Source organism: Carassius carassius, chromosome 2 (assembly GCF_963082965.1).
Source record: "Carassius carassius chromosome 2, fCarCar2.1, whole genome shotgun sequence".
Lineage (NCBI taxonomy): Eukaryota > Metazoa > Chordata > Actinopteri > Cypriniformes > Cyprinidae > Carassius > Carassius carassius.
Genome location: NC_081756.1, coordinates 667,501 through 681,652, shown reverse-complemented (window position 1 = coordinate 681,652; position 14,152 = coordinate 667,501). Strand labels below are relative to the sequence as shown.

The following is a 14,152-nucleotide window of genomic DNA, read 5'->3' as shown; positions in this document are numbered from 1 at the left end:
ACTCACTCACTCACTCACTCACTCACTCAAACACACACTCACTCACTCACTCAGTCACTCACTCAAACACACACACACTCACTCACGCACGCACGCACACACACACTCACTCACTCACTCACTCAAACACACACTCACTCACTCACTCACTCACTCAAACACACACACACTCACTCACGCACGCACGCACACACACACTCACTCAAACACACACTCACTCACTCACTCAAACACACACTCACTCACTCACTCAAACACACACTCACTCACTCACTCAAACACTCACTCACTCACTCAAACACACACTCACTCACTCACTCAAACACTCACTCACTCACTCACTCAAACACTCACTCACTCACTCACTCACTCACTCAAACACACACTCACTCACTCACTCAAACACACACTCACTCACTCACTCAAACACACACTCACTCACTCACTCAAACACTCACTCACTCACTCACTCACTCAAACACTCACTCACTCACTCACTCACTCACTCACTCAAACACACACTCACACACTCACTCACTCACACACTCACTCACTCACTCACTCAAACACACTCACTCACTCACTCACTCAAACACACACTCACTCACTCACTCACTCACTCAAACACACACTCACTCACTCACTCAAACACACACTTACTCACTCACTCAAACACACACTCACACACTCACTCACTCACTCACACACTCACTCACTCACTCAAACACACACTCACTCACTCACTCAAACACACACTGACACACTCACTCCCTCACTCAAACACACACTCACTCCCTCACTCAAACACACACTCACTCACTCACTCAAACACACTCACTCACTCACTCACTCAAACACACACTCATACACTCACTCACTCACTCACTCACTCAAACACACACTCACTCACTCAAACACACACTCACTCACTCAAACACACACTCACTCACTCACTCAAACACACACTCACTCACTCACTCACTCACTCAAACACACACTCAATCACTCACTCACTCAAACACACACTCAATCACTCACTCAAACACACACTCACTCACTCACTCACTCACTCAAACACACACTCACTCACTCACTCACTCAAACACACACTCACTCACTCACTCACTCAAACACACTCACTCACTCACTCAAACACACACTCACTCACTCACTCAAACACACTCACTCACTCACTCACTCAAACACACACTCACTTACTCACTCACTCACTCACTCAAACACACACTCACTCACTCACTCAAACACACACTCACTCACTCACTCACTCACTCAAACACACACTCACTCACTCAAACACACACTCACTCACTCACTCAAACACACACTCACTCACTCACTCACTCACTCACACACTCACTCAAACACACTCACTCACTCACTCACTCAAACACACACTCACTCACTCACTCAAACACACACTCACTCACTCAAACACACACTCACTCACTCACTCACTCACTCACTCACTCAAACACACACTCACTCACTCACTCACTCAAACACACACTCACTCACTCACTCACTCACTCACTCACTCAAACACACACTCACTCACTCACTCACTCAAACACACACTCACTCACTCACTCACTCAAACACACACTCACTCACTCACTCACTCAAACACACACTCACTCACTCACACACTCACTCACTCACTCACTCACTCAAACACACACACACACTCACTCACTCACACACTCACTCACTCACTCACTCACTCACTCACTCACTCACTCAAACACACACACTCACACACTCACTCACTCACACACTCACTCACTCACTCACTCACTCAAACACACACTCACTCACTCACTCACTCACTCAAACACACACTCACTCACTCACTCACTCAAACACACACTCACTCACTCACTCACTCAAACACACACTCACTCACTCACTCACTCAAACACACACTCACTCACTCACTCACTCACTCAAACACACACTCACTCACTCACTCACTCACTCAAACACACACTCACACACTCACTCACTCACACACTCACTCACTCACTCACTCAAACACACTCACTCACTCACTCACTCAAACACACACTCACTCACTCACTCACTCACTCAAACACACTCACTCACTCACTCACTCAAACACACACTCACTCACTCAAACACACACTCGCTCACTCACTCAAACACACACTCACTCACTTACTCACTCACTCACTCACTCAAACACACACTCACTCACTCACACACTCACTCACTCACTCACTCACTCACTCAAACACACACTCACACACTCACTCACTCACTCAAACACACACTCACTCACTCACTCACTCAAACACACACTCACTCACTCACTCACTCAAACACACACTCACTCACTCAAACACACACTCGCTCACTCACTCAAACACACACTCACTCACTCACACACTCACTCACTCACTCAAACACACACTCACACACTCACTCACTCACTCACTCAAACACACACTCACTCACTCACTCAAACACACACTCACTCACTCACTCAAACACACACTCACTCACTCACTCAAACACACACTCACACACTCACTCACTCACTCACTCAAACACACTCACTCACTCAAACACACTCACTCACTCACTCACTCACTCAAACACACACTCACTCACTCACTCACTCACTCAAACACACACTCACTCACTCACTCACTCACTCACTCAAACACACACTCACTCACTCACTCAAACACACACTCACTCACTCAAACACACACTCACTCACTCACTCAAACACACACTCACTCACTCACTCACTCAAACACACACTCACTCACTCACTCAAACACACACTCACTCACTCAAACACACACTCACTCACTCACTCACTCAAACACACACTCACTCACTCACTCAAACACACACTCACTCACTCACTCACTCAAACACACACTCACTCACTCACACTCAAACACACACTCACTCACTCACTCAAACAAACAGACACTCACTGACTCACTCACTCAAACACACACTCACTCACTCAAACACACACTCACTCACTCACTCAAACACACACTCACACACTCACTCACTCACTCACTCAAACACACTCACTCACTCACTCACTCAAACACACACTCACTCACTCACTCACTCACTCAAACACACACTCACTCACTCACTCACTCAAACACACACTCACTCACTCACTCAAACACACACTCACTCACTCAAACACACACTCACTCACTCACTCAAACACACACTCACTCACTCACTCACTCAAACACACACTCACTCACTCACTCAAACACACACTCACTCACTCAAACACACACTCACTCACTCACTCACTCACTCACTCAAACACACACTCACTCACTCACTCAAACACACACTCACTCACTCACTCACTCAAACACACACTCACTCACTCACACTCAAACACACACTCACTCACTCACTCACTCAAACAAACAGACACTCACTGACTCACTCACTCAAACACACACTCACTCACTCAAACACACACTCACTCACTCAAACACACACTCACTCACTCACTCAAACACACACTCACTCACTCACTCAAACACTCACTCACTCACTCAAACACTCACTCACTCACTCACTCAAACACACACTCACTCACTCACTCAAACACACACTCACTCACTCACTCAAACACACACTCACACACTCACTCACTCACTCACTCAAACACACACTCACTCACTCACTCAAACACACACTCACACACTCACTCACTCACTCACTCAAACACACTCACTCACTCACTCAAACACACACTCACTCACTCACTCACTCAAACACACACTCACTCACTCACTCACTCACTCAAACACACACTCACTCACTCACTCACTCACTCAAACACACACTCACTCACTCACTCACTCAAACACACACTCACTCACTCACTCAAACACACACTCACTCACTCACTCACTCAAACACACACTCACTCACTCACTCAAACACACACTCACTCACTCACTCACTCACTCAAACACACACTCACTCACTCAAACACACACTCACTCACTCACTCACTCACTCAAACACACTCACTCACTCACTCACTCACTCAAACACACACTCACTCACTCACTCAGTCAAACACACACTCACTCACTCACTCACTCAAACACACACTCACTCACTCACTCAAACAAACAGACACTCACTGACTCACTCACTCAAACACACACTCACTCACTCACTCACTCAAACACACACTCACTCACTCACTCAAACACACACTCACTCACTCACTCACTCAAACACACACTCACTCACTCACTCAAACACTCACTCACTCACTCAAACACTCACTCACTCACTCACTCACTCACTCAAACACACACTCACTCACTCACTCACTCAAACACACACTCACTCACTCACTCACTCACTCAAACACTCACTCACTCAAACACACACTCACTCACTCAAACACACACACTCACTCACTCACTCACTCAAACACACACTCACTCACTCACTCACTCAAACACACACTCACTCACTCAAACACACACTCACTCACTCACTCACTCAAACACACACTCACTCACTCACTCACTCAAACACACACTCACTCACTCACTCACTCAAACACACACTCACTCACTCACTCACTCACTCAAACACACACTCACTCACTCACTCACTCAAACACACACTCACTCACTCACTCAAACACACACTCACTCAAACACACACTCACTCACTCACTCACTCAAACAAACAGACACTCACTGACTCACTCACTCAAACACACACTCACTCACTCACTCTCTCAAACACTCACTCACTCACTCAAACACACACTCACTCACTCACTCAAACACACACTCACTCACTCACTCAAACACTCACTCACTCACTCAAACACTCACTCACTCACTCACTCAAACACACACTCACTCACTCACTCAAACACTCACTCACTCACTCACTCACTCACTCAAACACTCACTCACCCAAACAGTCACTCACTCACTCAAACACTCACTCACTCACTCACTCACTCAAACACACACTCACTCACTCACTCAAACACTCACTCACACACTCACTCACTCACACACTCACTCACACACTCACTCACTCACTCACTCAAACACACACTCACTCACTCACTCAAACACACACTCACTCACACACACACTCACTCAAACACAAATAAATTAGTAACTGACAATATATCAGTGTCTGGCTTATTTTAGAATCATATCAAATCTTCATATATAATGTTTGTTTCTGACTTCTGTATCTATGTGTGTCTGTCAGAGGGCTCAGAGAGTGAGGAAGGTGGCTTGTCTCCGTGCAGTTCTCCCAAACCGGATCAGTCCGGGCCGGTCTGTCTGGGGAAGAGCACACACCGCGCTCTGCTCAGCAGCGCCGCCCTGCTGGCGTCTGTGGCTCTGGGTCACTGTCTGGAGCCGCAGCTCCCGCCCACACCGCCGCCGCGGGTCTCCTCACGGACACAGCTGTCCACCCTGGAGCCGGAGCCGGAGCCGGAGCCGGAGCCGGAGCCTGACCGCTCTCCAGGTCCAGAGGTGGTGGGGGATCTGATCACCTTCAGCACAGACTCACTGCCTCGAGGCTTTCTGGACTCACTGAAGCCGCCCGAGATCAAGCCCCTGCCGCTCACGCCTCCACCGCCCAACCCACGGGACAGAGAGCGGCCGGGGCGCAGGACTGCCCCCCACTGGAGCGCACACGCTAACGGAGACGCAGAGGTGCCACAGCAGAGCGGAGAGCGCAGGAGGAGGTCCAGCTACGGACTCAACTCATCACATCTCAGTAAGCACTTTATACAGTACAGACTGCTCCAAAGCAATCTGTACTTCAGCGGTCGACCGATATATCGGCCAGTTTTTGGCTTTTTTTTTATTAGATTAGAATTTTTCATCGTGTTTAATGTGAAATTCCTACATTTAATCAGTTAATTCATTCAGAATAATAAAACACTAAAGGCTATTATCAAACAGATTAAATTTGAAGTGTTAAAAGGGATTTTTGATGATGTAGAAGTGGCACAGAAGCTGCATCTTAAGCAACATTTAGATGTATTTACACTGAAGAAATTATATAGTGGCCAATTTACGTGATATTGTAGACTGATATTGGCACATTTTGACAGTATATCATCATCTGATGGACTAAACAGAAAGTAGATCAAAAATGTACAATACAAATACAGTAACAGTACAAATAGGAGTTTTCCATTTGCATTTCCGGTTTAGCTCGCAACGGCAAGGTCACGGTTTCCAGGACAGGCATTTACTGGTCAAAATCTAAACCTTGAATGCAGCTTTGTATAAAACCATCTGCCAAATGCATAAATATAAATTTAAAAATACAAATTCATGCACCAATATGACAATATATTAAGAAAAACTGACATTAGACCACTGAATTTTTAAAGTTATTAATTAAAATAATAGGCGTGTGTTGATGTGCGCTTTAATAATTTTATAGTTAATAACCAATAACCAGTGTTATTTTAGCATTGAGATACTATTCTAGTTTAGTTCCACATTCTGCCCAATGTCCTTAAAACAACTGTGCCAACGGATGCTATGAAAACATACTGTGCCTAACACTTTATTAGACCACCTGTCATATGACAAAACACATTTCAGGAATCTGTCAAAAAAATGTATTCTGAAAATGTTATTGAAATATTTGGACAAATAACGAACTGAAAGAACTTAATAGTATTTATTCACATAACAGCTCACATGCTTGCTGGCATTGTTTATGTGCTTTTGACTAATCGGGTATCTGAATTAAAAACACTATAAAGCACTTGACATTTTGTTTCTGCCTTTCTTTCACAGATAACAGCAATAATTATATTATAGCATTAAGAATAGCTTACTACTGTTACTGTCATTTCTTTGTCCTGATATTTATATTCAGTCAATCACACACTGCTGTCTCTTCACAGTTCCTCCTCTCATAAATTACTCGCACTGGCTTTTAAACCTAAAAATAAATGTTAAACAACAGATATTTCATCACAGTGAATGTTTCTGTGCTGAATATTGTCTCCCTCGCCTCTCTGTGTTTGTCTGTTTAACGCTCTTTCAGTAAGACTTCAACTTAACGAAGACTGTCAGGACAGAATGTAAAGGTTTGCGTGAATTTGAGACATTTACAGATAAGGATATGACCATTAACTAAAAGTTGTTTGTGCAGAGGATGCACACACATATCTGTCAAAGTGCCTGCCATTACACTAATGCATCAGCTTGAAGCTTAAAATAAAGGTTTATCATGTTTGGGCAGCTTGGATCATGTACCTTTCCTGCAAGAGCTCATTCGGTTTCCTCCGGTATTTGTAGATGCATTTTGTCCATAGATATGTGTTATTCAGTGCTGTAACTTGATGACTGGCTGCAGTTGTGTGCACTGTGGGCAGACCCGAATAATCAATAATGAGAATCGTTGTCGATGATTTTCATTATAGATAATAATCGATTTTATCAATTAGTTGTTGCAGCCCTAGAGTGCAATTCATCTTCAACATATGCACAACAACATTGCATTTAACACTGTACAGCTAGTCAGAACCATTAATTAAGCCTTAAACTTTGGTTCTAAATATTGTTTGCTCACGCCCCGTAACTAATTCTCTTCTGTCTTCTCTGCTAGTGTTGGATCTCCCGCTGTGTCAGGACACGTTCGAGGCCGAGGACAAGTCTCTGCTGCCGTTCGCCCTGTATCCTGACCCTCGCTTGTGGAGCCCTAAAACCCGGCGTCTGGAGGTCAACATCATCCCTCGTCCGCGTCCGTCCCCTAACCGGCCCCGCATCAACCCGTGGAGCTTCGTATCGGCCGGCGTGACGGACAGAGCGGCCGCCAAGAGGGTCATCAGCAGCCCCCCGAGCCCTCGACTGGCCTACCAGCCCTCGCCCACAAACCCCTTCACAAACTGTGACCCCTTCCCTTCCCCGGACTGTGACCCCTTTAATCTGAGGGTCGACCCTTCCATGAACTCGGACCACGCCTCGACCTTTGACCCCTTCTCAGCCCCGTTCCCCACCTCGCGCTCGGCGCCCTGCTCCACCAATGGCAGTCCCAATCTGTCCCTGCGGGTGGCGCCGCTGAACCCGGCCGACTCTCCGCTCTTAGACCTGAGCTGGATGGGTGTCAGCCGGCCGCTCGACGGCCCCAAAGAGAGGGTCCATCCTCACCGGAGCCTCGGCCTCAGTCCGTTCAGATCCCCAGCGCCGCTCAGAGACGACCGGTTCTGAACACTGTCCCACAAACCAAGGAGATCTGACCCAGCACTGGTGGTGTGTTGATGGGTCATTCAGTGTCTTCCTCTCTTGATTGGTTGGTCTTCCTGTCTTCCAGCACTGTCTCAGGGTCCTAATGGCCTCTAGTTGCATCGCTTTATTTGGTCTCAGAAGTGATGCAGTCATTGTCAAATGATTTCAGAATGATTCCTTGTTTCAGTCTACATTCGTCTCTGTAGGCGACAAAAGTTACGTTATTGTGCCTTCCATAATTCACGTCACACATCCCTGAATGAGTCGAGAAAGGTTCTGCTGACCTCGCTGGTGGTGTTTGGGCAGGAGAAGTGGGCTACTTTTCTTAAATTAAACCTGTTGAGTCACAGATTGTGGGAGATCAGCCTAAATGATGAAATCACAAAGTCCTTTTTTAGAGACCATCGTGTTGGCTCGCCAAATGTTGGACTGAAGAGCGTTAAGCAATACGGAAACCTCCAAAACCTCCAAAAAATCCATTTTATATCTCTCAAACTTCACTCAATTTTGTTAATGGCTAAAACATTTTGGCAATGCGTTGAGATGATGCTTGTCAGTGTAGGTTCTGACAGACTTTTAGGTGGATCTCCAGTACATTATATCGAAATATTCAATCTAAATACATTTACTGAAGATGGAAACTGAAAAGTCTTGTTTTCCAATGAAAATGCTCAAAATGAAGTGAGTTTATACTTAAAACAAGAAAGAAATCAGTTCATAGGGCAAGAAAACTTAAATCAAAGGGAAAACAAGTTTATGTTTCTTACTCCAAATGTCTTTCTTGCTTAAGCAGCAAATTAAATTAATGTTGATCTTTTTATCGGAAAACATGATTTAATATCTTCAAGTCTTTTTGCTTCTCAAGTAAATGTTTCTTTAAGGATGCTAAGATATTTGTACTGGAAAACAAGACCGATAAAGCGATTAGGAGCAGTGTTAATTGATAATCTATGACTAGTCGTCTGATCTAGAACGGTTTAAACTATAGTAATGAGAGGATGTTCTGCAGTTCATGTCAACACGTGTTCCTTGTTTTCTCCTGCTGTTCTTTCATTGGAGATCTAATGACTCTGGTCTGCTCTAGCTCCCCCTGCTGGTCACATTCTCCTCTCTCAAGGGTTTCCTAACAATGAAAGTCCTCCGGGAGGAACAATGGCCTCCTTTGGTGTTTGGCTTGCAGAGCAGAGCAGAGCACATTTACAAATGTCAGATTATTTCAAGTGTCTCGTTTTTAGATATTTTGTGTATTTTTTCCAATTTTTGATGCAGTAATAACTACATACAGCAGTGGAACATAAAATACTGATCAGTCTGTGAATGTCGTAGAGCCAATCTGGTGTATTTACCTTTGCAAACCATCAGTTATCAGCACTGTAACCTCAACTAGAATAGTGTGAATATGTGTTAACCTGATTGCCATCCAGTTTGATCTTTCAAACAGTCATTCTTCTCCTTCATTCCCATCAGATCGCCAGCGGTTTCTCATCAGTACAAGCTGAAAAATAGTTTATGTCTGAGTTTGAAGGGATAGTTCATTATTTATATATCTACCCCATTATTTAGTCACCGTCAAGCTATCGTAGGTTTATATGACTTTCTTTTTTCAGACAAATCCAATCAGAGTTATATTAAAAATGCTCCTGGCTCTCCCTAGCTTTATAATGACAGTGAATGGGTGTTATTTCTCAATAGTGCAAAAGAAGTCCAATAAAGCGCATCCATCCATCATAAGAAGTGCCTCACACGGCATGATCTGCCAGAATGAACACGCGAACAACAGTTGCAGAGGCTAGAGATTACGCTTTATAAAGTTTAAAATATGGACATGTTTCTTACACAGATGCATTGATTTGCTTCAGGAGGTCTTTATTCACCCCCCAGCGCCGTGTGAGGCACTTTTTATGATGGATGGATGCACTTTATTGGACTTCTTTTGGACGGTTTTTAATCATTTTTTAATATAACTTTGACTGGATTCATGTGAAAGTCACATACACGTATGATGGCTTGAGGGTGAGTAAATCATTCTTCGGTGAACTATCCCTTTAAGTCTCATCTGAGAGATATAAACGTAGAATGGTCAGATAAAAAAGTAAAAATTGTCGTAAAAAAAAGTCGTAATTTTTTATTCTGTGGTGGAAGCAAGCTTTCAAAAATGATTTTCACCACAGAATTTTTTTTTAATTAATTACGAATTTTTATCTCACAATTCTGACTGTTTTTCTCACAGTTGTGAGTCTATATCTTGCCATTTTTGAGTTCTTGAGTTCATGTCTCGCGATTTTTGACTTTATATTTTTCTAAGATTTTTATTTATTTATAAGTCAGAATTGTGAGATAAAAACTTTTTCTGTAGCTGAAACAAGCTTCCATGAAATTGTGAGATTCCAACTCAGAATTCAGATGGAAATATCCCATCAAAGTTACTCGATTTGAATAACACAGAATTACAACAACAACAAAAAACTAAGGTCTGGAATTGGGAGATATTGAGTTGGGAAAAATGTCAGAATTGCGAGATGTAAACATAAAAATGATGAGATATGAATTCAAAATTGTGAGAAAAAAAGTTGCAATTAGCTTTTGTTATGTATTTATTTATTTATTATATCTCTGTAGTGGAAACAAGTTTCCATAGATTTGTGAGATTCTCCGCATAGAAAGAATAAACTAAGAACTCACGTTTAGAACTTGAAATTGTGAGATATAAATTCACAATTGGGATAAAAAGTCAATGAGATGTAAACTTAGAATATAAAGAAAAAAGCAAGATTTTAAAGTTAAAATTCTGAGAAATAAGTCTGAAATGCATGAAATAAACTTGCAGTTGCAAGTTTTTAACTTTCAATTGTGAGAGAGAAATTGACAATGAGTCAGAAGTGTGAGATGTAAAGTTGCAGTTGTCCTTGTCATGTTTTAATGTGTGGTGAAAAGCAGCTTCCACAGATACGAGGTGCTCCTGCTCATCACTGATGAAGAGGATGATGATGATGGTGACGTCAGGTTCTGTGATGGACAATCATCATCATCATCATCCGCTGTGAGTGAATGAAGCTCATCGCAAGCTATTGATATTTATTACCGAGGCCTTTAACACACTGGATTCAAGAGATTTGAAGGGTCAGAGACTCCGTCCACATTAGGATGCTTTATTATATTTTATATTTAGACATATCTTTAGGTTTTGTTGGGTTCTTCACTGGAGTTATGGGTGCTGCAGAGGGGCAGTGTCACAGATTGAACAGAATTATCTGAACAGTTTTTCCTCTCAATTCTTCTTTTACGCTCATTGACCGAAACACTCCACTCTCAGGCTCACGGACGTACACCCTTCACTACCTGCTAAAGCCTGCCGATCTGAGGGACACTCTTCTGTGTGAGGGAAGGCTTCTTACTGATGAGGATTCATGTTTTAATTGAAGCTTACTGCCATATATTCAGTTCTGGAGAAGCCTGTATAACATCTGTCGTGTGTGTGTGTGTGTGTGTTATTCTCAATGGGCTGGGCCTAATCACTCCATTACTCCTGTGTGTGTGTGTGTCTGTGTGTGTCTGTGTGTGTGTGTGTGTGTGTGTGTGTGTGTGTGTGTGTGTGTGTGTGTGTGTGTGTGTGTGTCTGTGTGTGTGTGTGTGTGAGTGTGTGTGTGTGTGTGTGTGTGTGTGTGTCTGTGTGTGTCTGTGTGTGTGTGTGTGTGTGTGTGTGTGTGTGTGTGTGTGTGTGTGTCTGTGTGTGTGTGTGAGCTCGACCATGAGTTTCTTGTTTCTGTGTTAAAGGGTAAATGTTTATTTTGCTAATTGTAATGGGTTTTAAAAAAAATAAAAGAGAGAAAAAGACTGTAAAAGGAGCCAGACCAAATAAAGTTTAACACGACTCTAAACCTGTGTCTGTTTGGGATTCACACCATCTGTTCTGAGTGTGGGAAACGATGCTATTTACTGCAAAACTGAAAATCGAGTGTTGTTTCCCGAATCCAGTTTTACAGTGTTTATATATCACCATATACTGTAAATAACTCCGTATGAGCTTGAATCAATATGGCTAGTGTTATTTTAGTTCCATTGAGATGCTAAATTAGATCACATTTTTTAATGAATACATTTGTTTTATTATATATTGTTTTTATTGATGTATATAATTTTTATTTAACTGATTTTAGTATATTAAGTTAAACTAAACTCAGTTCAGTTCTTTTATTTCAGTATTGATTGCTGTTTGTGGTTGTAGTTCTCGTTAGTATAATAAACCTGCTGATTTAATGGGCAGTAATTAGTTCAAATGTGTGAGACTGCAACGCTCTTGATTTATTGGTGATAAATGTATAAAGCTGGTGACTCATTCGGTTTATTAGTAATGTAACCGAACGCTGACCTGTTCTGCAGATCTAGTTTACACTGGAATTCAGAACTCTGGTAAATGCAGGTTTTGTTTGTTGTGATCTTGTCTGTGAACACGTGATGTTTCTCCTGATGTTTACTGTAATGATCCGGTGTTGGGTGTGTGTGTGTGTCCTGCAGGTGGCGCTGTCTCCTGACTCTTCTCTTCTCTGATCTGATCTGATCTGATGACTGTGGTGTGTTTCAGATGCTGAAGCAGTGCATGAGAAGCAGTGTTTAACCCTCGGTGGTGTACATTAGCTTCTAACCGTGAAACACGGTTGTATTACATGAGATCGCTTCAATCATACAAATCATAACAGATTCTTGAAAGAAATCAGAAAAATGGAAAATGGTCAAAAACTAGTTTTTCTATAAAAATATGATTTTCTTTTCTATTTAAATGTGCATTTCTTTTAGAAGCTGATAGATTTAGATAGTCGGAACTCATCCAAACCCAATCTAAGTGGATCCCTCTTCACTGGAAGCTAACTCATCCTTTGAATCGTGGGATTGAATGAGTGCACTTGATCTTTCAGACAACACTAGAAATGTCTGTCCCCTCATAAGCATATGGGGGTGATTTCTGACAATTCACAAACGTGTGACTCCACCCACCGTTAATTAACAGCCACACCTCACTGACCAATCATAGCGCGTTGTTCTAGCTGTAGCCAATCACATTTTGCTTTACAATCTGCTGTTTAAACACGGCGTTTTAGGAGGGAGTGGACGAGTCTTAACTTTGATAAAGAATAGCTCTCTCAACTTCACAGATCTTCTTCATGCACCAAGAGCTTGTCACACATCACACTCAATTGCATCATATGACACCTTTAAATATGTTTAATCATGACTATAATTGAACATTTGTTCTTTTGATGTGATTTGCAGTGTAGTGCTGAAGATGTCTGTAGCGAAGGGCACTCAGTAGTGATCTGTGATGTTTCAAGTGTTGAAGGGACACTTCCTGTCAGACACACACTCGTGCTCCTCTACACGTCAGCACAGGCTAGTGCACTACTTACTGCATACTGTACAGTATGTACTGCGTCATTTAAACCAGGCACTGCATGAGGGAAAACACTGGAAAGGGAGGGAGTGATGCATTTATGTAATGCAAACACCTCAAACAAGGGCACTAAAAGACATCATGTATTGTATACTAGTTTTTGCACAAGTATGTAACTAAAATATGTAAATAAGTGCATATAGTTAAATGAAGCAGGTGAGATTACATTGCAGTCCTTTCAGTGACTTCAGGATTTGATGCATTCAAGCTCTTTTTTGGAGATTTATTCAGCTAAACCTTTCTTTCTTCTTTTTCTTCTTTTTATACACTGTATAATTTTAAAAGGATTATGTGTGTAACATACTGAAGTCTCAGAATTTCCAAGAAATCATCAAATCTTTCTCAGTAGTAGGACTTAGTCTGAATGCACTTTCAGAGGACTACTACTTTTCCTCCAATAATCTTACAAGTGTAG

General features: G+C 42.6%; 1 protein-coding gene across 1 annotated transcript in view; it reads left to right on the top strand.

Moving 5' to 3' along the window:
• The window catches only part of LOC132099366 (mitogen-activated protein kinase kinase kinase 11), a 30,831-nt gene extending 22,537 nt beyond the window's left edge, over positions 1 to 8,294 (top strand). The window contains exons 9-10 of the mRNA XM_059505745.1: positions 5,299 to 5,814; positions 7,672 to 8,294. Coding sequence (XP_059361728.1) covers positions 5,299 to 5,814; positions 7,672 to 8,273 — 1,118 coding nt within the window. The 3' untranslated portion in view covers positions 8,274 to 8,294. The remainder of the gene's footprint in view (positions 1 to 5,298; positions 5,815 to 7,671) is intronic.
• The last annotated feature ends 5,858 nt before the right edge of the window (positions 8,295 to 14,152 follow it).